We start from the raw sequence: 25,129 nt of genomic DNA on the forward strand, positions 1-25,129 counted from the left end.
GATCTGATTACTCCACATTCCTGCCTACCCCCAATAACTTTTCACCCCTTGCTTACCAAGAATCTATCTACCTCTGCCTTAAAAATATTCAAAGACTCTGTTTCCACTGCCCTCGAAGGAAGAGAGTTCCAAAGACTCACGACCCTCTGCGAGAAAAATTTCTCCTCATCTCTGTCTTAAATGGGCGAGCCCTTATTTCTAAACAGTGACCTCTAGTTCTAGATTCTCCCACAAGAGGAAACATCCTCTCCACATCCACCCTGTCCAGACCTCTACCCCTCCATCCCCCACCCGGATGCCCTGAGGGCGCTCCGCTTCTTCCTTGAACAGAGGCCCGACCAGTCCCCATCCACCACCACCTTCCTCCGCCTGGCTGAACTTGTTCTCACATTGAACAACTTCTCCTTTAACTCCACTCATTTCCTCCAAATCAAAGGTGTTGCCATGGGTACCCGCATGGGTCCTAGCTATGCCTGCCTTTTCGTGGGCTATGTGGAACAATCTTTGTTCCAGTCCTACTCGGGTCCCCTCCCTCACCTCTTTTTCCAATACATTGATGACTGTATCGGTGCCGTTTCCTGCTCTCGTCCCGAACTTGACAATTTCATTCACTTTGCCTCCAATTTCCACCCTTCCCTCACCTTCACATGGTCCATCTCTGACTCTTCCCTTCCCTTCCTCGACTTCACCGTCTCCATCTCTGGGGATAGGTTATCGACCAATATTCACTACAAGCCCACTGACTCCCACAGCTGCCTGGACTACACTTCCTCCCACCCCGCTTCCTGTAAGGACTCTATTCCATTCTCCCAGTTTCTCCGTCTCTGCCGTATCTGCTCCGACGATGCCACCTTCCACACCAGTGCTTCAGACATGTCTTCCTTTTTCCGCAACCGAGGATTCCCCTCTACCGTGATTGACACTGCCCTCGACCGTGTCAGTTCTATCTCCCGCACTTCTGCCCTCACCCCTGCCCCTCCCTCCCGGAACCACGATAGGGTTCCCCTTGTCCTCACCTTTCACCCCACCAGCCTCCACATTCAATGGATCATCCTCCGGCATTTCCGCTACCTCCAAAGTGATCCCACCACCAAACGTATCTTCCCCTCCCCTCCCCTTTCAGCATTCCGCAGGGACCGCTCCCTCCGAGACACCCTAGTCCACTCCTCTATCACCCCAAACAGCCCTTCCCCTTCGCCTGGCACCTTCCCGTGCAAGCGGAGGAGATGTAACACCTGCCCCTATACCTCCCCCCTTCCCACTGTCCAGGGCCCCAAACACCCCTTCCAGGTGAAACAGCGATTTACTTGTACTTCTCGCAATCTAGTATACTGTATTCACTGCTCACGATGCGGTCTCCTCTACATTGGGGAGACCAAACGCAGATTGGGTGACCGCTTTGTGGAACACCTCCGTTCAGTCCGTAGGGGTGACCCCGAGCTTCCGGTTGCCTGTCATTTTAATTCACCGCTCCATTCCCACTCGGACCTCACCGTCCTTGGCCTCTTGTATTGTTCCACGGAAGCTCAACGTAAACTCGAGGAACAGCACCTCATCTTCCGATTAGGCACTCTGCAGCCTTCCGGACTCAATATCGAGTTCAACAATTTCAGATCATAACCTCGGCCCCTATTTCATTTTTTCTTGTAATTTTTCCACTCCTTTCCCCCCCCCCCCTTTCCTTTTGTTTCTCTCTCACACCTGGCAGCTATCTCTTGCCCTGCCAGTACACTTTACACCTAATCTCAGCCTATTACCATCTCGTCTAGCTTCTAATACCTTTTATTGTCTCTTTTTTACTTCTTTTGTTTCTTTTATTCTTTTGTCCGATCGCAGCCCTGCCTCCGATCTATCTTTTCTTTCCAGTTTTGAAGAAGGGTTCGACCCGAAACGTCAACTCAAATTTCTGTCCACGGATGTTGCCTGACCTGCTGAGTTTTTCCAGCATTTTCTGTTGTTTTGTCAGGATCTTATATGTTTCAATCAAGTCACCTCTTATTCTTCTAAACTCCAGCGGATACAAGCTTAGCCTGTCCAACCTTTCCTCATAAGACAACCCGCCCATTCCAGGTATTAGTCTAGTAAATCTTCTCTGAACTGCTTCCAACGCATTTACATCCTTCCTTAAATAAGGAGACCAATACTGTACACAGTACTCCAGATGTGGTCTCACCAATGCCCTGTATAACTGAAGCATAACCTCCCTACTTTTGTATTCAATTCCCCTCGCAATAAACAATAACATTCTATTAGCTTTCCTAATTACTTGCTGTACCTGCATAGTCACCTTTTGTGATTCATGCACTAGGACACCCAGATCCCTCTGCATCTCAGAGCTCTGCAATCTCTCACCATTTAAATAATATGCTTCTTTTTTATTCTTCCTGCAAAAATGGACAACTTCACATTTTCCCACATTATACTCCATTTGCCAGATCTTTGCTCACTCTCTTAACCTATCGATATCCCTTTGTAGCCTCATGTCCTCTTCACAATTTACTTTTCTACCTATCTTTGTGTCATCAGCAAATTTAGCAACCATACCTTCGGTCCTTTCAAGTCATTTATATAAATTGTAAAAAGTTGAGGCCCCAGCACTGATCTCTGTGGCACACCACTCGTTACATCTTGCCAATCAGAAAATGACTCATTTATGCCTACTCTCTGTTTCCTGTTAGCTAGCCAATCTTCTATCCATGCCAATATGTTACCCCCTACACCATGAGCTTTTATTTTCCGCAATAACCTTTGATGTGGCACCTTATCAAATGCCTTCTGGAAATCCCCTTTATCCATAGCACATGTTACTTCCTCAAAGAACTCCAATAAATTGGTTAAACATGATTTCTCTTGCTCAAAACCATGTTGACTCTGCCTGATTACTTTGAACTTTTCTAAATGCCCTGCTATAACATCTTTAATAATAGCTTCTAACATCTTCCCTATGACAGATGTTAAGCTAACTGGCCTGTAGTTTCCTGTTTTCTGTCTCCCTCCCTTTTTGAATAAAGGAGTTACATTTGCTATTTTACAATCTAATGGAACCTTCCCTGAATCTAGGGAATTTTGGAAAATTAAAACCAACACATCAACTATCTCACTAGCCACTTCTTTTAAGACCCTAGGATGAAGTCCATCAGAACCCGGGGACTTGTCAACCCGCAGCTCGAGTTCCTCCCTCCCTTCCATTTCCTGATTTACAGCTATTTCTGGGATGTTACTTGTATCCTCTATAGTGAAGACCGATGCAAAATACCTGTTCAATTCAACTGCCATCTCCTTATTTTCCATTATTAATTCCCCAGACTCACTTTTTATAGGACCAACACTCACTTTGTTAACTCTTTTCTTTTTTAAATATCTATAGAAACTCTTACTATCTGTTTTTATATTTCTAGCTAGCTTTCTCTCGTTCTCTAATTTTTCTCTCATTAATCCAGTTCTCATTCGGTGAATTTCACCAAATGGGAACTGGAATGTCAGTAAGGGCTAGGACTCAAACTTGGGCATTGTGGTTGGAAGCCCAGCAATCTAACTAAAGCCTCTTGTCCAGTATCTAGAGTTCTACATGGACAATATCAGATCATACATAACAAAAATAAGGCATTAAGAATTGTCTTGAACACAATGTATAAGTAAGGATTTATATTTGAAACAACTTCTGAACCTTTCACAATGTTGATCTAATAAATAATGTGCAACATAAATCTGTAAGTATTAAGTTTTTGTTAAAGCTATCAATCATTATCTTTAAAAGAAACTGTATTATCATAAAGATTTCCAGGGAGAGAAAATGGATAATAAAACATTTATTTGCTGCAATTTCAAATAAGTAAACATTTCTACTTGGATAGAATTTTCAATTACACACAGAATATGAGTAATAAAATATTTAGTGAATCTGGGTTTCGTTACAATTTTTATAAATTATTTTACTAATTCTAAGATGTCCTGTTAAACAAAATAGGCATTGTTCCTCTAATAATAAGGGCACTTTACACACAGTGCGGTGTAACAATGACTGTTATTTTGAAGGAACTTCTGTATTCATAGAACATTAATATTTTAAATGTACAAGGAGGAAAAGCAATTGCCTGTTTCAAAGAATTTTAATTCAATTTTAACTGAGGGTCAACTAGTACATCAACTTTCATTTGAATTTCGTTAATACAGTAGTTGTTTCCTACTACGTGATTTTTCTGAATCTGCCTTTCACATTATTTGGTGTTGACTTGCTTTCAGATACTGTATTATTATTATTACATTGTGCTGATTCCCCTAACCTGCATGTGATGTACAATATAATTTCAGCATGATGTATTGAAAAATTGTATGTTTGTGAAAAATGCTAATGACAGATTTAACCAAAGTAAACATGCAAAGAATAATGTGGCTAAGATTTGGGTCTCATTCCCTTATTAAAAAGGAAAAACTTGAATTTGCATTTAATCATCTACACATTTGAGTGCTGGTGGGTTGCGGGCAGAAAACAAGCCCCGCGGGACAGTCCGTCAGCTTTGGACCATTGCAATATCGGCTAGGCCGCAGTTCAGTGTGGGGCGTCTGGAGGGGGGGGCTGCGGTTTGCGGTGCAGCGGCAGCACAGGTTGTTTTTGTGGAGCTGGGAGGAGAAGGAGCCCCACAAAAATAAATTCAAACTTACCTGCTGGCCTCCTCTTTGGCTGGACTGCTAGCTGATCCTGAATTTGGGTCAAAAGAGGCATCCAGGTCCCACTGCTGAAAAAGGCATTAGGTCATTTGCATACGCAAATCAGGGGCCTAACGCCTGTTAGATGCCCCTGTTGCCAAATTGATTTGCCCTGAATCCCAGCCAGCTGTGTTAGGAAAACCATGTCTATATGTGGCCTAATCAGCGGTCTTTAAAGGGACCGCTGCAGACCGCCACCAAAACGGTAAGTTTAAAAAAAAACTTACCTAAACGCAGGTGCAGAGTGCTCTTCCCGGCTCCACATTCAAATCATGGGCTGCTGCCGGCCACCGCTAGACACCACCCCCCCCCCCGATTCTGATCGCGGCCTTGCCCCCAGGCCCTTCTGATTGCTGCCTCGACACCTCTCGATTGCCCCCTCGACCCCTCTTCTGGTTGTTCCTTTAACCCCGTCCCAATCACTCCCGCCCTTCTCCCAGTCACTGCCTTCTCTCTCTGGTCGCTTCACACTCTTTCAAGACCTACCTGAGGGCCACAGCCGATGACACAGTGGCCTGAAGTTCATGCGATCTTTGCTGGCAAGCTGCGTCGCACCGACAGGCAGGCGACTGCAGCTTAGTGGTCTGATGCAAATGAGGCCCTAGACCCAATACTGGGTGGGCCTTGGGTCTAACCACTCCGGCAAAGACACAGGCCTAGTTGCGTGCCAGCCTGTCAATGCGAACCACTTTCTAGGCCTATGCGTTTGAAGAGTTGAAAGAAACAAGATTCCTACTGTCTTGTAAATGGACATGGACAAGAACTAGTTGTAATGGTTCAACTGTTACACTGGGAGATGAATGAGGATTGTTTGTGACGAGGGCATACAATCTGAAGTACATCGATGAACATAGAATTATCAGGAAAGCATGGATAGGGTCGGATAATGATTGGAAAAGGTCATTGGAATGGAAAGCAGCAAACCGGGAAAGACATTAGAGCCTAGGGGAAGCTCTAAGTTGAAAAATGAGTCAATGAATGAGCCATCAACCACAGCTGAAATGTAGACATTTAAGAGGAAACTAGATAGTATGAATATAGCTTGATCCTTTTATAATTGTAAAACATAAAACCCATACCTTAGACTGTTCAATAAAACATGAAGGCCTAGAAATTCAGTGGGTTGCGCCAGCCGCTAACGCCATAAAAGGGCTATATTTCCGGCGCTAGACACTTAGCGCCTGAACGCAGTCCGATCTGCGCCGACGCCCAAATTCAGTTGACATTTAGCGCCGGCGCAAAGTGTTTGCGCCCGCAGCTTATGACGTCATATCGTCGCGCAACGCTGTTTGTGCGCCCCAAACCGGAAATTCAGTGGCGCCCGCCCAATGTGGGCATGGCGCTGCTAAGAACTGTGAGGTGGAACGCAAAAGAGGCCCTGCGGGCCTCGGGGAGCGCAAATTAAAGGGCACTTACACTGACCTATAAAGCCCAGCCATTTTGCTGCAATGACTTTACTGCTTTGGATTTCTGGACAGAGACCAAGGGACAGAGGTTACTGATTTGGGACAACATAGGAGAGGTATTTTTGGCTTCTGGCCAGTGCTTTGACATTTGATTCATTGTGATTTATCTGTTCTCAACTTTATTATGGGGGCTGTATGGGGGGCCAACCCTCAGTTGCAGCATTATGTGCGAAGGGCTCGCAGACGCTGTGAGAGAGGGCCAGCCATGCCTAGACGCAGAGGGGCCATCAGGCGTCGGCAACGTAGGCCTTACCCACTCAGGCAATACCGGCAGCAGGTGTCCTATCTCACCATGACTGCGGCGCATTGTGTGAAGAGGCTGCGCTTCAGAAGGGAGGTGGTTGCAGAGATCTGCCAGCTGCTTCACACAGATCTGCGTCCACAGCTGATGTGCAGGACGTCTCTCTCGGTGGAAGTGAAGGTCACGGTGGCTCTGAACTTTTATGCAAGCGGCTCCTTCCAAGCCGCTGCTGCGGACATAGCGAACATCTCCCAGTTCGCCGCGCATCGCTGCATCCAGCAGGTCACCGATGCACTTTACGCGAGGAGACACCAATTCATCTCCTTCCCCATGACCCGACAGAGGCAGGAGCAGCGTGCAGTCGGATTTGGCAGGATCGCGGGCTTCCCCATGGTGCAGGGCGCCATTGACTGCACGCATGTGGCTATGTGGGCACCTATCCACAATGCCGAGGATTACCACAACCGGAAGGGCTACCATTCCCTAAATGTACAGCTGGTGTGTGACCACAGGCAGCGCATCCTAGCTGTCAATGCCCACTTCCCAGGAAGCAGCCACGATGCATTTATCCTGCGCCAGACTACTGTGGCTGACATGTTTGAGGCACAGCCTCCACCAAGGGGATGGCTTATCGGGGACAAGGGCTACCCTTTGTGTACATGGCTCATGACCCCGCTCCGCGCGCCCAGGACCCCAGCGGAGGAGGCATACAACGAAAACCATCAAGCCACAAGGAACATCATCGAGCAAACGATAGGCGTCCTCAAGCAACGGTTCTGCTGCCTGGATCGTTCCGGAGGATCTCTTCAGTATTCGCCGGATAGAGTCTCCCAGTTCGTCGTCGTGTGCTGCATGCTGCACAACCTGGCTATCCGCAGGACTCAGGCACTGCCACCTGGCATTGCACCACCACCTCAGGAGGAGGAGGAGGAGGAGGAGGACCAGCCCAGGAGGGAATGACAAGGGCCAAGGGCCGTCCGCCGGGGGCTTATTGATCGACACTTCTAGGCCCCCTGTCAGGGAATGGCCTGTGGCAATGAACGCACCTGAGGCAGCCGCTCCGCAAGCCCTCAGCCGGTTAACACAACAACCACTTCAAACATGACACCTGGACATGCTGAATAAATCAAAAGCTTTATTTCACAAACTCAGGGCCCTTCCCACATGAAACAGAAAAACAGACAAGACCCCCAAAAAACAGTCAAAAACATCTGTCACTCCCAAAACCTGGGGAGGACTAACAAAACTTGCCCATCCAAAAGGCCTTCAACAGCGGCCTTACAAAAATAAGCCCCCCCCCCACAACAGAGACACCCCCATGAAAACAAAAAATGCCTTGATCCTCGGCCTTAACAAAATAATGCCCCCCACAACACAAGCCCCCCAATATAAAAGAAACCGCTCTCACCACACTCTAATGGGTGTGCCGAGAGGGAGAGTCCTTAGACAGGCTTCTCCGGCCCCTGGCCGACCTGCTGCTCCGCCTCAACCTGGGCCCTGCGGGTGTGGCGAGGCTGGGGGAAGGCTCATGAGGGCCACAAAGCGTGTCGGCAGATGCCCTTGGGGGTCGGCCTAGACGAGGCCTGGCCCGGGAGGGGCCGGCTGCTGACTGCTGCAGCTGTGGCTGGGCAGCATCAGTCTTAGCAGCAGCTCGTCGCACCTTGGCTGGGGGAGTGGCAGTGTCGGCAGCACCATTGGGGGCAAGCTGGCTGATGGCAGGTGCGCGCTGCTCGCCAGAGACACTGGCACTCAGCCGGGCTGGCAGTGTAGCAAGCGCAGCAATCTGGGGGAGGCCAGACCGCTGTGCTGCAGCAGGGCGGCGGGTGCCATGGCGATGCCTCCGTGCCACAGCGAGTGTGGCAGAAGTGAGTGCCCGAACTGCCCTGGTATGTGGCCGCATCAGCTCTGCCAGTGTGTGGACGGCACCACTCATCTCGTGAGTCGCGTCCTGCGCTGCCGCCAGTTGCTGCACACCCGCGTCCTGCGCTGCCGCGAGTTGCTGCACACCCCTGTCGTGCGCTGCGGCCAGTTGCTGGACACCCCTGTCGTGCGCTGCCGTGAGTTGTTCGAACCCCCTGGCCTGTGATTCCACGAAAGCCACCACACTCTGAGCCAGGGACTCAATGGCGTGAGGCATCTGTTCGACCACCCCCATGAACTCTTGGTGGCGCCGCTCAGACGCCGCCGACATCTCATCGAGGACGCGCACCTCCTGGGCGAGGACCGTGTCCGGACTGGAGGGCGGACTCTCCCTCCGGGGAGAAGGCCGCCGAGCTGGCCGACCCTTCCCGCGTGCGTCGACCCCACTTGGGCCAGGTTCTGCCCTCCCCTCCAACACCTCCCCCCTCTGGGGAGAAGGCTGGCGTGCTGCCGGACCCTTCCCGCGTGCATCCACCCTACTGGGACCAGCTTCGGCCCTCCCCTCCAACACCTCCCCCTGGCTCTCCTGCAGGCCAGACGTCTCCCCTCCATTGCCATCCCCTGGCGCGGAGGAGGGTTCCCCCGATGTGCCGCCTTCCTCCTGGTCCTCGACGTCCTCCTCCTCCAAGGGCCTGGCTCTCTGCGCTTCAGGGACCACCTCCTCCTCACCAGCTGAAAGCAGGAAGGCACAAGAGTAGCTTTAGAGTGAGGACAGGCCGTCAGCGAGGGAGGCCCGAGTGGTGCATTATGCGCATTTGTCGGTCAGTGGGAAAGGATGTAGATCTGAAGCGCGAGGGCAACGAGAGAGGTGCAACCGGTCATGTCCTTACCAGTGGGTACCAGTACAGGGTCCGCCTCACCGATCGCGACAGGGCCAGTCACCCGGCCACGCATGAGTCGTGCCACGCTCTCCTCCAGATCAGTGAGCGCCTGGTACTCGGGACGGCCTCCACCAGTGACAGCCTGGCTCCTTACATTGCTCGCCAGCTTGGCCTGCAAGAGAAAGGACGGCCTCTAAGTACAGTGTGGTGCCCTGTCGCTGTGTGCACTGCCTCCCATGGTGGAATAGCTTGGCCAGTGTGGTGCCCTGTCACTGGGTGCACTGCCTCCCATGGTGGAATAGCTTGGCCAGTGTGGTGCCCTGTTGCTGGGTGCACTGCCTCCCATGGTCGAATAGCTTGGCCAGTGTGTTAAGTGCAGAAAGTGCTATTGATGAACATGCAAGTGCCATTGCTGCGGGAGGAGGGCTGCCCATTAGGCCTTTGAGGTCCCTTTGCCCATAATGTGAGGTGCACATGCAAGGATGAGGGGGACACTGGAAAGGGTACTCACCTTCACCATCCGAGTGAGGTCGTTGAACTTCTTGCGGCATTGGTCCGCACTCCTGGGGACATCACAGGTGGATGACACCCTGCGGGCGATTTTGCCCCAGGCTCTCCTGTACTGGCTCCTGGGAGCCTTCCTGCCACTGTCCGGGCACAGGATCTCTCTTCTCTTCTCCACACCATGAATGAGCACACTCAGAGCATGCTCTGAGAAGCGCTGCGCTCGCTCACGGGCCCTCTCCATTGCTCCAGGCGCTATTTTGGCACACCAGTAGTGCTGAGGCCTAGCTGCAGGGCTCCAGTATGCAGGGCGTGGCAGCAGTCAAAGTTGACCCTTCCCCCTTTAAGAGCTGGCCGGCGTCAGGGTGTCTGCTGTCAATCAAAACATGACCGCACCTGCGCTGCACCCGGCTTCGGCGTTATTAGGCCGCATCGCCGGCTTAGCGCCGGAACACAGCATTTCAACGCCAGTTTCAGCGCTCGGCCAAACTTAGGGCCAACTCTACTGAATTTCGGCGATGTGGCCTACACTTTCCGGCGGCCGCTAACTTTAGCGAGCGCCCGGCTTTAGCGCCCCAAAAGTGTCCAGACTGAATTTCTAGGCCGAAATCTATAGTTACGAAAAGTGTTGTTTTGGGGGATAAGGAAATGTAAAACCTACATAGTGATAAATATTTTCACTAAATTCACTAATAGCTCTGAGGATCAGCTTAGAGGATACACACAGCACCCACAAATGTTTAGATAGACTGTTGACCCCAAGTAGAGGTGCTGGTACCAGTCAGCTGACTGAAAAGTGATACTGTTTGATTGATAGGATTTTTATTCAGGAAGATTAAAGATACTTTTATACTATACGTGGGACCTGTACTAACACTGCTGGTTTCCAGCACACGGATTTTGTCCAGACAGCTGTAACCCAAAGCTAAACATCCAGGTGGTCTAATATAAAAGCAGCTTTACAACATCAACAACGCGCATTTATAGAGTGCCTTTAACATCGTAAAACATCCCAAGGTGCTTCACAGGAGTGTATTCTGACAAAAATTGACACCAAGCCAAAGAAGGAGACCAAAAGGAGACAGGAGACCAATAGATTGGTCAAAGAGGTAGGTTTTAAAAAAGCATCTTAAAGGAGGTGAGGTGGAGAGGTTTAGGGAGTTCCAGAGCTTACACCTGGACAACTGAAGACATAGCCCCCAATGGTGGGGGTGAAGGAAGTGAGGGAATGCACAAGAGAGCAGAATTGGAGGGAGGAAGAGTTCGCGGAGGGTTGTAGGGCTGCAGGAGGTTACAGAGATAGAGAAGTTCTAGACCACGGAGGGATTTGAACACGAGGATGTGAATTTTAAAATCGAGGCATTGCAGGACTGGGAGCCAATGTAGGTCAGCAAGCGCAGGGGTGATGGGTGAACAGGGGTTAGCACGAGTTAAGTTATGGCCAGCAGAGTTTTGGATGAGCTTATGGAGGCTGTAAGATGGGAGGCCAGCCAGGGGAGCATTGGAATAATCAAGTCTGGAGATAACAAAAGCATGGATGAAGGTTTCAGTAGCAGTCGTGGCTGCAGTGTGTACCATCTACAAGATGCACTGCAGCAACTCGCCAAGGCTTCTTCGGCAGCACCTCCCAAACCTACAACCTCTACCACCCAGAAGGACAAGGGCAGCAGGCGCATGGGAACACCACCACCTCCAAGTTCCCCTCCAATCACATACCATTTTGACTTAGAAGTATATCGCCGTTCCTTCATCATCGCTGGGTCAAAATCCTGGAACTCCCTACCTAACAGCACTGTGGGAGTACCTTCACCACATGGGCTACAGTGGTTCAAGGAGATGGCTCACCACCACCTTCTCAAGAGCAACTAGGGATGGGCAATAAATGCTGGCCTTGCCAGCGACGCCCACATGAATAAAAATGAATTAAAAAAAAGAGTTGAAGTAGCAGTGAAGGTGGGTGATATTAGAGGTGGAAGTAGATGGTTTTTGTGATCAAGAGGGTATGATGTTGGAAGGTCAGCTCAGGGTCAAACAGTACACCGAGGTTGCAAACAGTCTGGTTCAGCCTGAGACAGTGGCAAGGGAAGGGGATAGAATCGGTGGCTAAGGAACAGAGTATATGGCAGGAGCTACTTGGAGGAAATTACAGGTGGAATGTCAGATAAGCAGTCTAATAACACAGAGGCAGTGAAGGGGTTGAGAGAGATGGTGGTGAAGTAGAGCTGGGTGTCGTCAGCGTATATGTGGAATCTGACATCACGGTGATGTCACCGAGGGGCAGAATGTAGATGAGAAATAGGAAGGGCCATGGATCCATCCTTGGGGACTCCATAGGTAACAGTACTGGAGAGGGCAGAGAAGCCATTGCAGGAGATACTCTGGCGACAAATGGATAGATAAGATTGGATCAAGGTGAGCGCAGTCCCACCCAGCTGGACAACATAGGAGAAGCGTTGGAGAAGAATGTTGTGGTCAACCATGTCAAAGGCTGCAGACAGGTTAAGAAGGATGAGAAGAGTTGGTGCGCCATGGTCACAGTCATGTAGGATGACCTTTGTAACGCTGATTTGGTCCATTTCAGTGCTGTGGCAGGGGCCACATGAATAAACATGATTACATGGGTAGTACCCAACCCACTAAACAAGTAGGCTATTCTCTAAGGAACAAGCTTGGCATATATTCTTTAAAGTAACAAGCATTCTCTGCAAGAGCAAGCATGGATTTAAGGAAAGAAAAGTAACAGACGAGAAGTTATTCACTTATTAGGGACCAGTAGGCCAGTATTAATTTAGTCAATGAATAGAGTTGATGGTAAGAGCTGGAGTACCATCCCAGCTCCACTCCAATTTACTGCTTAGAAACGTGTTGTGAGGTCACTTCATATGAAGGGCCACGAACAAAACTTCAGCAATATTCTGTTTTTATCTCAAACCAGCCAATAATTATGATGGAGTATCAGATCACAAGCCCTAAGCTACAGCTTAGGGCTGTTCAAGAATAATATTCATGTCTGAAGTGAGAAAAATCTCTGATGCACAGTATTAGAACCGCCATGAGGGGATTGGTATGCCAACAATCTGATGGGAAGTGTAATAGCACTGTGACCACTTTGTCATTTTCCTACAGTCTATATATACATACAATAAAATCATTTTAGTTTCAAAAATACCTCAGAAATGTTGTGCCCTTCAGATCTGAGGACTCCTGAATTTTCAATGCTCTTCTGTCTTGGACTAAGTTCACTTAGGCTGGGAATTTCCTCGAAGCTGCTCCCGCGCCACTGCTGCAACTTTGACAGATGTTTACACATGTAAATGGGGTTTCCGCCGCACTTCCGGCAAAGTTACAGCAACGGAACAGGAACAGCTCCAAAGAAATTCAATTCCTTTGGTGACTGCTTGCTGGATATGGTCTAAGATTTAATTTCTTACCTTTAACAAATTTTCATATATTGCTTGAATGAAAGGTTATTTGTACTACTCATCGCTCACCTTAATACTTTGGCCCGGAATTCGTGGTCAGCGGCGAAGCGATGGCGCCCGCTGCTGACCTCGAAGAAAGCTGCCCACAAAGATCTAGCAATCTCCGGAGCGTGAATTTCAGCTCTCCTGACCTTTGTTTGAATCTGGCGCCAAATCAAGCGAATCCCAAGCATCCAGCGACAGTGATGTCATCAAGCTGGCTAAGCAGCCAATCACGTTGAAGAATTCTCACAGACAGTAAACCAGGAAGTAAAATGCACAGATTCTAATTTACTTTTTATAAATTTTACAGAGAGCGAAATAAAGATTGGGACATACACATATGATTACGGTAGAAGCTGAAATATCATAGACAAACTTGTAAAAAATGTCTATTATATTAAAAACTTGTCATTCTTAATAATATTAATTGAAAATCTAACATCCACAAATATAAAATTAGTTTTTCAGGACCAGAACGGTTGTTCAGCAGTCAATACACCATTAAAAACCCAGTTGCACCTCTTTCAACCAGGCTTAAACTTTTTTACCAGATATATTCCACTGTAAAAGGGGAAGTTTTCATCTTTATACTGTATGTGATTTCAACTGCTTGCCGGCTCTGGGAAGTTCCACAGCGCATCCTGTGTTGGAGCAGTGAATGAATGACCGCAACTTCAGGATTTATCTGTGCGTGCGCTAATTCCTGAAGTTGCTGTCAGTTTCAGAGAGGCAATGACGAAGAATGCAGACAGTTTCGCCATCATTACCACTGCAAAATCCGGGCAATTATTTTGGCTATAATTTCTTCAATGCTTTGCATTTTGTTAAAGTCAAATGTTGAAACTAAACTGCTCTGTTAAAATTAAGCTAAACTTATTTCCATTTTAAACGTATTTCGCTGAGAACTAGTTTAATTTGAAAGGGTTATACTAATGTTTTCACAAACTAATGGCAGTGTTAATTTAGCAAAACAGTTTCATTTCCAGCAGTGAGTCACAGAGTAATTTTGTAAAATACATATAGATGATGATTGTGTTCCTTCCTCTATAAAGAAGCCAGGTTCTGAAAATAAAATGGCAGGATTCATAATCTTGCTTAATATGTAACAGAAAGTCTACCTGTCATGAGTGGTGGCTGGTGCTGAAAGGGAGTGTCTTTCCGCCGAGGTTTCAAAGATTGCTCATCTGTGTCTGTTTCTGTCTGTTGTTGCTGTAAACTCCTTGAGAACTGGTGAGGCACATCGTCATTACATTTAAGGGGAACTACCTGTTCAGTTCCTGTAACTGTGATAGAAATAACTGTTCAAAGCCATGTGGTGTAGCAGTCACTACAATGACAATATACAGATAATATATAGTATGTTTCAGTAAGCTGTGTCTGCTGCAGGAAAAGCTGCTTTCCTTTAGGAAGAGTGGTGATTATCCCCCAGGTAAAGGTTATACTTCATATACCAATAGTCTATTAAGATATGTCACTGGAAAAATCATTGCCTGTCCCTTTTAGAGGGTTTAGAGTCAGAATTCATATCATTTTCTCTTACTTTTTAAGATCATTGCATCAAGTTCAGTCCAGTTAATCCAAGGAGGTGTTTCTGCATAAGGTTTAGTGACGCAACTGATAAAACTCACTAATAAAAACAGAAAATGCTGAAAATACTCAGCAGGCCAGACAGCATCTGTGGAGAGAGAAACAAGGTTAACATTTCAGGTCGATGACCTATCATCTGAACCTGAAACGCTCTCCACAGATGCTGAGTATTTTCCAGCATTTTCAGTTTTTATTTCCCATTTCCAGCATTCGCAGTATTTTGCTTTTGATACAACTCACTCCCTTTGGCCTATTGAAAGGGGAGAAATACTTCATGTTACACTAGAATAAATGCACAGCAACAGCATAATTATCCTAATGTAACTGTTTTATTTTCTTCTTACGGTTCCTGACACATTGCCCCGCTCACTGCTATCCCTGCCATGTGGAGCCTGGCATTAGTCCCTGGGGCAGCAGCAGGAAGGTCGCAAAGACTTTTGATGGAGGGAGTTGGCCTTGTAGCTGCCTCCTCTCCCTCCATTACAGCCCAATCCCTCACCTTACCTGGTGGAATTTTAGCCCACAGCTGCAACCTTGCCATCAACTCCGACCTGTTTTCTTGAGTCAGGTGACAATTGGCGGGCATGCATGGCGGCATCCTTGCCACCAGGCGGAAGCCCACTGCTGCCAGGAATGGAAAGCCTGGTGGAGCTGCAGAAGGACCAGGAAAGATGGGAGGCCATTTAAAGGGGCAATGAGTCCCAAACACTTCTGTAGTTTTTTACTGAAAGCCTCAGACGAGGACTTGTTGTGGATGCTGAAAAGTAATCGTGTAAGTTGAAGGGACATGTGCACAGTGATACCCATCATGGGTGTATAGATGAGTATGCCACGGCTTTCAATTGTAACTTACAGCCACAATGGATGCCTTATGGATATGCATGGTAAACTATGAAAGAGCTGTACATTTGGGTGAGGACTTGGCATGGAACATAGGAACAGCAGTAGGCCATTCAGCCCCTGAAGCCTGTTCTGCCATTCAGTGAGATCATAGCTGATCTGTATCCTAACTCCATCCACCCGCCTTGGTTCATATCCCTTAATACCCTTGGCTAGCAAAAAATTAATTGATCGAAGACTTAAAATTATTAATTGAGCTAGCATCTACTGCTCTTTGTGGGTGAGAATTCCACATTCTACTACCCTTTGTGTGAAGAAGTGTTTCCTAACTTCTCTCCTGAATGGCCTGGCTCTGATTTTAAGATTATATCCCCTTGTCCTAGACTACTCCACCAGAAGTGCACTAGAATGCACTAGGGTGACAGGAAATACAGTTCTGGAAGGGTCAAGGCTGCCATTTTGTGAATTTAATAACTCAAAAAGTAGTTCGATTCACTCTTGCTGGTGTTTCTTCAGGCACCATGCCCACAAATTTAAGGCTCTTCAGTTTAGTTGTGATGGTCTATAATCCAGCAACAGAGTATCCAGCTTTTAGGCCCCAAGAGAACGAGGTCAACAAAAGGCATGATCGAAGTCTGTGGAAGGAGGTGGTCTTGGGAGAGTGTCATCTCACCTCTGCTAAGGACAGCCCTCTAGAGTTCACGCTCTCTACTGTAAATTATCAGTGCGCCATCTCAAAACCTCTACCCACTGTCGGAGAAGTAGGGGGTTAATATTGTAAGGGTGCATAAGAGTCGGCACCAAAAGGATGCACAATGTTATATTTGTTTATCTAATGCTTTTGTCACTGAAATTATGTACAGAATGATTGGAAACAGGGTGAGGGAATGCTTGTGTGAAGAATCACCAAATGGCAGCTTTGGAAGTTTGGAGAACCGCTCAATGTCAGCAAGCATCTAAATTGAGTTTGTTGCCAAAAGGAGACCATGATGGGAGGATTAATTTGACAATGGGCTTAGGTCTTAGTCAGCTGAAGGTCTCCCTTATGAGTTGTGCCCAAGCTGTCTGGCAGCTGGCTCAACTCAGTCACGCTTTGTGAGGGAAGTGGAACCTTCTAAAGCATTGTCAAGGGTCATGGTGAACTAGCCCTCCAGCATCTGTAGATGGTGAGGCATGGCTACCAACAGAGCTTGGAGGTCACCTACTGTCTCTGTTCAGCCTGGCATCTCTGCAGTGGTCCTCCTAATCGTTCTCCTGTATGAAGAGGAACAGGAGAGACCCGAGGGAGACCACAGTGGTTCTCAGAGCCCAGTCTTCAGCCTTAAAATTGAAAAATATGGTAAAAGTACTTCAAAACAACTTACAAATAATTTAAAAACCCTTATAAATTATTTACTTGAAGAAAGTTTCTAAAATAACTCATGGAAACTTTTTAAAAACTTTACAAAAAAATTACAAAACATGTGGTGGGGTAGGATGCAGCACCCAACATTCCACCCCCAGAGAGGCCAGAGGGAAGTTCTTGTGATGAGAATCTGGCTTTGGGCCTATCTGCCTGATTTTTCTCCATCGTTCACCCCAGTTATGCCCAAAAATGGGCAGGCAAGTGGAGGAAACCCAACCCTTGGTGCCTGCACTCACTAAGCAATATCCACTCAGACAAAAGAATCTACAACCAGCTGCTGAATGCAGGAGGACCCAACACTGTTGTCAAACATTCCACAGGGACCTGCAGCAGGTAGTACACTGGTGGCCACAAGGGGCAGGGGCCCTGTTATAGCTCCAACTCCTGCCTCCAACATCCGAGGGCCTCGAAGAAAAGCAGCTCATGAAGTAGGCCATTGACAGTGTATTGCAATTATTCAGATGCATTCTCAAGTGGATTTTCTGCATAACATATACCATAGGGCTGGTCACAACTGGTGAAATACATGGGCTCTCTAGACATTCTGCCCAGCCCAGCACTCCTACAAGTTGTATCAGGGTATAGCCATTCAATGTTTCTTTGGATCCAGCATCCATTTCACTTGCAGCTGAAGCACCCCACCCCGCTGTCCTTTGGCAGACAAATCTTCCTAAAGCCAATGGCTGCTTTTGTTTAACTCTGAGAAACAGTAATGCGGAGCAATGTTGTTGCCTTTTTCTTCATGAACATGTAACCTGTGGAGTGATGTTGTGATATTACAGTTTGATTATAACTGTCATCTATTTGGCTCAACAAACAACCTCAGATTGTAACAAAGCTAACTACTGAATGATGTTTCGTTTACCTGTGATATTTATCTAATTCTTATGTTCCTATGTTCTTATGTAATTATTCTAAGACATGTTCATTCTTTATCTCCAGTGTTTCCCCCTCCAATCAGTTTTTCAAACCCAGGTAGGAACATTCCTCATGGTGGCTATTCACTATCCTGTGTCGACCTGTAACTGTTTGTAAATGTTCAGTCCAATTTGGCGCTCCTTCCCCTGGGGGCACCAATGATAGTTTTAAGATGGTGTCTTTTCTGATGCCGGTTATGTATGCACAATTAGATCCTTCATGTAAATGCTGGCTATGTATCATTTAAAATAATGCACAACAGTTAAGCGCAACATAAAGGTTAATTAATAACCCACTCCATTGAAACACGATGCTTCCCCAGTTATTACTACGTCCTTAGTTATTTCCAATACCCCACTAGTCAATCTCTCATAGCATTAAATGGGAAGTCATAACGAAATACAGTATTTAGGTCAAGCAGGATTAGAGGGTAGGGGAATAATTGCACTAAGGTGGAGGTGGGTGGAACAGAGGGGGAGTAGTGCAGAGGATAAGAAAGGAGAGAGGGAGAGAGGAAGGGATGGGATGCGAAGGCCAGGAGAGGAGGGACAAGAGAAGAGAGGAGGGAGATGGGGGAAGGAGAGAATGGAATGGGAGAGGGAGAGGGAGCGAGGGCTGTGGAGGAGAAAGGAATCAGGAGGAGGGGGAGGGGAAGGAGAAGAGGAGGATAGAAATGGAAGGGGAAGAAGGGAGAGGGAAAGGGAGAGAAGGGGATGGGGAGGGCACATGTGTTAAAGGTGGATGAGGAGGAAGGGGATAGGGGAGCAAAGGCAGGAAAACCACTGAAAATAATAATGAGAATAACTGAAACGGAAATAACAAAACCAACATCACATGTTCTGAGTTTAGTTAAGAACATGAACCTTGAACATTCAGCCAGATTTTCTAACCATGAAGCTGCGATTCCAATAGCAGTTTATTATTGAGCATTGGGAAACTTTCTCAGCAGTAATGGCAGGGAGGGATAATTCAGCAAACTCTCTCAGCGGGGTATTGGTGCAGGCTGGGAAATATGGGGCGGGCGAGCTCTGAAAACTCTGGTGGGGGTGGGTGCACACAGAGCTGTGGGCCCCTCTTTGTGATGGCTGCCTGGCAATCACTGTCAAGTGCAACTTGGTCCAAGTGAGCCAACAATAGCTATCAGTGGGGGTACTGAGAATTGGGGGACAGCAGACCTGGCGCAATCTATTAGCAGTTGGAGACAATTTCATGGTAGCTGCAGGAACACTAACACTAGAGGCGGAAGTGGGGGGCGCGGTTTATCTGATCAACAATGTCCTGGTGGCCTTAGGAACACTCAGTTGGGAAGGGGAACACTCTCATTGGGGGTGGGGGCAAGCTTGCTGTGCCCAGGAACACTCCAAGTAGGGCAACAATGTCTGTGGGAGAAGGTAGGGCAGGAACATTTTAAGTGGGAATGAAAGAAAGAAAGAACTTTCATTTATCTGGTGCCTTGCCAGACCTCAGGATGTTCAAAATGCTTCAGAGTTAATGAAGTACTTCTGAAGTGTAGTCAATGTTGTAACATGTCAGCCATGTTTTTCACAGCAAACAGCAATTATATAAATGAGCTAATAATCTGTTTTGGTGGCATTGGTTGAGGGATGAATGTTGTTTAGAACACCAGGAGAACTCCTTGTTCTTCTTTGAATAATGTCATATGATCATTTACATCCACCTGAGAGGGCAGGGGCAGCCTCAGTTTAACATCTAATCTGGAAGACGGCAATTTCGATAGTGCAGCACTCCTTCAGTACTGCACTGAAGTGTCAGCCTGAATTATGTGCTCAAGTCTCTGGAGTGGGACTTGAACCCACGCCCTTCTGACTCAGAGGCAAGAGTGCTACTGTGAGCCTATACTGACCCCTACTATTCCTTGTGGCATTAGAGACCAAACATGGTTGGAGACTAGCTTCAATGGCATCAATTTGACTGTAAGCAGCAACAACAACAACAACTTGTATTTATATAGCGCCTTTAATGTAGTAAAACGTCCCAAGGCGCTTCAAAGGATTATTATAAGACAAAAAATTCGACACCGAGCCACATAAGGGGAAATTAGGGCAGGTGACCAAAAGCTTGGTCAAAGTGATGGGTTTTAAGGAGCAGGAACAGACCTGAGGAGAACTGAAGCTGCGAATAGAAATCACAGCCATATTTTGCAGGGGTGGGGGTGGGGGTGGGGGTGGTGGGTTAAAATGAGTCACCATTGAATGGGTGAGGCAGGGGTGTAACTGTGCTGTCAGGGGAAGGCCACATGAGCGATTATTGAGAGTGTTTGCATTAAAAAGCATTTATATTCTATTCTCCTGCCCAAAGCTAAACATTTATTGCTACAATATTTGCCTTTTTTAAAAACTGAACTTACAGTTCCTGTTCTGTTAAGCTAAAGATACCTCTGTATCGGATCTTGTGCTAGGGAATCTGTCACAGTAACATTAGCTCAAAAGCAAAGTAGAGGCAGAAGACTTAATTATACTGTATTGGAAAGCCCTATCACAATGCTGCCTACAGATAGACTTTGACAGTTTTTAAATGGATTATGTCATAGACAGAACCTGACAGGAAATTTTCAATGCATTTTGAAATAGAATGTTGCAACACTATCAGTAATTTTTAATACATAATAGATTGTATATGATAGCAATCCACTTTCATCTTACTGTTTGATATTAAATTAAGACCTGGTCTGAGTAGGCTAAAGAATCCAGTTAGATGCACTATAATGATGATTTGGGAATCAATGCTGACCTAAGTGAATTGAATCTGTCCTCCAATATTTGGCTTAATTCCTGTTCCTGTATCATTTTAGTGTTAATATTTTACTACCCTATTCAACTATGCCATAAAATGAGAACCAGTGTGATGATCACCCAGCTCCAGCTTTATGACTAGCTAGAGATTATCCCCCTGGCATTAGGTTGGTATTAAAATTACTACTCGATGAATTATCACCTCCTGTTTTTTCAGCTTACTACTTATCAAAATGTAATAAAGTACACACCAGGTGATCTTAGTGAGGGTGGGTAATGGCGACTGTTAGCAGAACATTGGAGGGCTGGGGAATAAATGCCAGTGGTACGCATATCGTGAGAATGAACAAAAGATCTCAGTGGCAGCAGCCACAATTTGATAGATTAGCATTTTGAGGTTTGCCTGAGCTGTAGAGCATTCCTAGAGAGTTTGATATTTGGGACACCAAGTTAAGTAGCCATCATTTCAAAAGCGTGTCGGAAGGTCTTTTATGTAGTCTTACAGCCACACCTATACTTTGTAAAAGTAAAATACTGCAGATGCTGGAAATCTGAAATAAAAACAGAAAATGCTGGAAATACTCAGCAGGTCAGGCAGCATCTGTGGAGAGAGAAACAGAGTTAACGATTCAGGTCGAGGGCCTTACATCAGAACTGGAAAAAGTTTGAGATGTAACAGGTTTTAAGCAAGTGCAGGGGCAGGGAGAGGGGGGAGGGGAGGAAAGAACAAAAGGGAAGGTCTGTGATAGGGTGGAAGGCAGGAGAGATTAAATGGCACAAGGGATGATGGTGCAAGGCAAAAGGGGATGGTAATGGGACAAGTAAAGGAATAAAAGATGGGTCTAGAAGAGGTGTAAATGGCAACAGCAGAATCTGTCCGAAAAAGTGGGAGCGATGATTGATTTGAAATTGTTGAACTCAATGCTGTGTCCTGAAGGCTGTAAAGTGCCTAATCGAAAGATGAGGTGCTGTTCCTCGAGCTTCCGTTGAGTTTGATTAGAACAGTGCAGGAGGCCAAGGACAGGGAGATCAGAGTGCTTCCGATATGTCTTCCTTTTTCCTCAACCGAGGATTCTCCTCCACCTTGGTTGACAGGGCCCTCGACTGTGTCCATCCCATTTCCTGCACTTCTGCTCCCATCCCTACACCTACCTCCCAGAACCATGATAGGGTTCCCCTTGTCCTCACCTTCCACCCCACCAGCCTCCACATTCAATGGATCATCCTCCACCATTTCTCCCACCTCCAGCGTGATGCCACCACCAAACAAACACATCTTCTACTACCCTCCCCTTTCAGCAATCCGAAGGGACTGTTACCTCCGTGACACCCTGGTACACTCTTCAACCACTCCCAACCCCCTCCCCTTCCCACGGCACCTTCCTGTGCAAGCGCAGGAGATGCAAAACTTGCTCTTTTACCTCCTCCCTTCCCACCTTCCAGGGCCCCAAACACTCCTTCCAGGTGAAACAGTGATTTACTTGTGCATCTTTCAATTTAGTATACTGTATTCGCTGCTCACAATGCGGTCTCCTCTACACTGGGGAGACCAAACACAGATTGGGTGATCGCTTTGCGGAGCACCTCCATTCAGTCAGTAAGCGTGACCCCGAGCTTCCGGTCGCCTGTCACTTTAATTCTCCACTCCACTCCCACTCTGACCTCTCTGTCCTTGGCCTCCCACACTGTTCCAATGAAGCTCGAGGAACAGCACCTCATCTTTCGATTAGGCACTTTACAGTCTTCAGGACTCAACATCGAGTTCAACAATTTCAGACAATAACCTCTGCTCCTATTTTTTTGGACGGCAGCTATTGGTAATGATTCTGCTTTTGCCATTTACACCTCCTCTAGACCCATCTTTTGTTTCTTTACTTGTCCCATTACCACCCCCCTTTTGCCATCAACCCTTTTGTCATTTAATCTCTCCTGCCTTCCACCCTATCACAGACCTTCCCTTTTTTCTCTCCTCCTCTCCCCCCTTTCCCTGCCTCTGTACTTGCTTAAAATCTGTTACATTTGTAACTTTTTCAGTTCTGATGAAAGGTCATTGACTTGCAACGTTAACTCTGTTTCTCTCTCCACAGACGCTGCCTGACCTGCTGAGTATTTCCAGCATTTTCTGTTTTTATTCCTGCACTTGGTAAGAATATTTTAGATATCTATTGCTCAGTCCTCTAGATTCAGCTACATAATACAAGTAACTGCACTTCCAAATAATGTATGTGAGAATTCGGGTAAATTTTCACATGTGCAATTCCATTGGGCGGGAGGCGAACATTGTAAGCCTCATTTGAATAATCTTGGTGAGCTGTCAACACTGAACCACTGGCAGGCTGCTCGCTGATTGGTGGGGGGTGGGGGCGGGGAGGAGGGGCAGTAGGAAATCTGGCAGCAGAGCTGAGCTGAAAGTGGGACCTTAAAGTTAAGGGAGGTAATCCTGGGGGCATGGAGGGGGGCGGGGTGGGGGAGGCGAATGGAGGGTCCAGCAACAGTTGGGAACATTTTTATGGGTTTTGGAATATTTCACCCACAGTCTGTGCTATGTTGCCTTTAACTTATCAGCTCATTGTTCTAAAGCCAATAGATTGTCTGCCTGTGGAATATTTGCAGTAAGTAGTTGAACCTGATATCCATTCTGCAGAAAGCTTTATAAAATCCTGAAGAAAAAAATTGATGAAATGTATCTATTTTAGGTGGATTCAGGCAGTTTAATTATGGTTATATGACATTTCTTAAATCCATCAATAGGCATATTGAATCAGGTTTTTCATGTCATCGTCTTGGTCCTTGGATATGTCAATTTTGAAATGGAAGGTTATTCCAGTATTTGGTGCCCATTTTACTTCTCTGAAATGGTGCATATTCTCCAATTTTTTTTCCAAGTTGATGTCTACAATTTGCTGCTGCACTTGGAGCCACAAGCTGAGCACCTATACAATGAATCCTTTCTTCAATGGGGGCATTTGGTCTTTAATATAGTGAACCTCTTTGCAAAGCATATTGATCAAATCTTAAGTTGCCCAACCTCATATTTTATGTTTATGATTTCGGGAGAGATATCAAACGGGCTGCCGACTTGCTATCACTGTTTAACACTATCACACAAAGTCAAAATCTATCCCATTGAGTCTCTAGAGCCTGTCTTTCTTTGTCCTTTCTTAAAACCTATTAAATGTTTAACAAGATGCACAATCTTTGCACTCTACATAACTGCCAATGAATGGGAAAGTTTTGCTGCACCCCATGCAGGGTTTGCACGCAGAGAATGGCAGAAAACATTAGAGAAGTGTCTTCTCGCTTTATTTTGAAACTTTACATAACAAGCGGCACTGCAAGCCTTTTTTCTCAGTCAGTGAAATAGGCCACATTGTAGTTAATGCTGATTGTGTTAAAATAGCTGAAAGGAAACATGTTATGGGACTCAGTGAGGAAAAAACAAATTGGTTATACAGGAAAGTCTCAAAGGGACAGGCATTGATTTGATTTCCAAGATTGTATATCTTACCTTACCCATGGTATAGAGAGCATAACCAGATGAATCATTTATAAAAGCCTTACTCTCTTGATATTTATTGTTCAATATTGCACTGCAGCATATTTCTTAAATTAAGCTTAGAAAATGTACCGGTACTGCGTAAATTATTCTAATTGTAGCTACACTTGTATGAAGCAGCACTTTCACTAAGTCAACACATTTTTGTATCAATACGGTTGGTCATAATTTTGGACATTAGTTCTGTTTTCAAAATACATTCAGAAAGTTCCTATTAGCAATAATTTCCAAAATCATTGGTACAACAAATCTTGGTTCAAAAGATACTACAAATACTGTGAACTTTACTTCATTAAAACGAGCTGTAAATTTAGTTATCAGGAAAATCAAAAGATATAATGATAATACTGTAAAAGGTTACTGACCTATTAATCTGCATGACAGGGTATATAGTTCCCTCTGCCAGACAACTGTGTGAATCAGTCAGATTTTTATTTTGTTACAAGCGGAGATAAAACATTATGAAAGCCTACCTCAATCAGCAGAGACTTGTTTCTGGTTCTGTACCAGCATTTTATGCCTTGCTGTGTATACAGTAGATTTTTTCTATACTTAAAGAGTACAGTTTTTAAGACTTAAGTGTAAACCTGTGCAATGATATACCTGTATTACTCTCAGAGTGACTCAGTGTGCCTGAGGGAGTTCTGGGGAAACAAGATTTTAAGAGATATGTACAGATTTCAGATCCTATAGGTAAGGTTCAGTGATTTGTAGTAAGTATGCTAGTAAACTGTTATCTTTAAGCAGAGCTCACTTGTTCAAGCTCACATGCAATTAAACCATAGACTGCAATGATTAATTCATTAGTAATGATTAGTACCGATATTGATGTAGATAATCAGTTATGAACAATCAATATCTGAAAATGAATCTTAGTGATTACACATTATGATTTGATTAGTACTCGTGCTTCAGAACATTAACTAAAGCTAAGAACCAGCCATAGA

At 46.1% G+C, this 25,129-nt stretch overlaps 1 protein-coding gene across 9 annotated transcripts in view; it reads right to left on the reverse strand.

Annotated features, from left to right (window-relative positions):
• The window catches only part of ppp1r1c (protein phosphatase 1, regulatory (inhibitor) subunit 1C), a 169,053-nt gene that overhangs the window by 27,381 nt on the left and 116,543 nt on the right, over positions 1-25,129 (reverse strand). For 8 of the 9 annotated variants that reach the window (XM_085985957.1, XM_085985948.1, XM_085985949.1 and 5 more), the window contains one exon: positions 14,242-14,406. The exons of the other annotated variant lie outside the window; for it this stretch is intronic. In XM_085985957.1, the coding sequence (XP_085842083.1) occupies positions 14,242-14,406 (165 nt within the window). The remainder of the gene's footprint in view (positions 1-14,241; positions 14,407-25,129) is intronic. 9 annotated transcript variants of the gene reach the window in all.

This window comes from Somniosus microcephalus, chromosome 4 (assembly GCF_052327205.1).
Source record: "Somniosus microcephalus isolate GS21.2 chromosome 4, FLI_Smic_1.0, whole genome shotgun sequence".
NCBI lineage: Eukaryota > Metazoa > Chordata > Chondrichthyes > Squaliformes > Somniosidae > Somniosus > Somniosus microcephalus.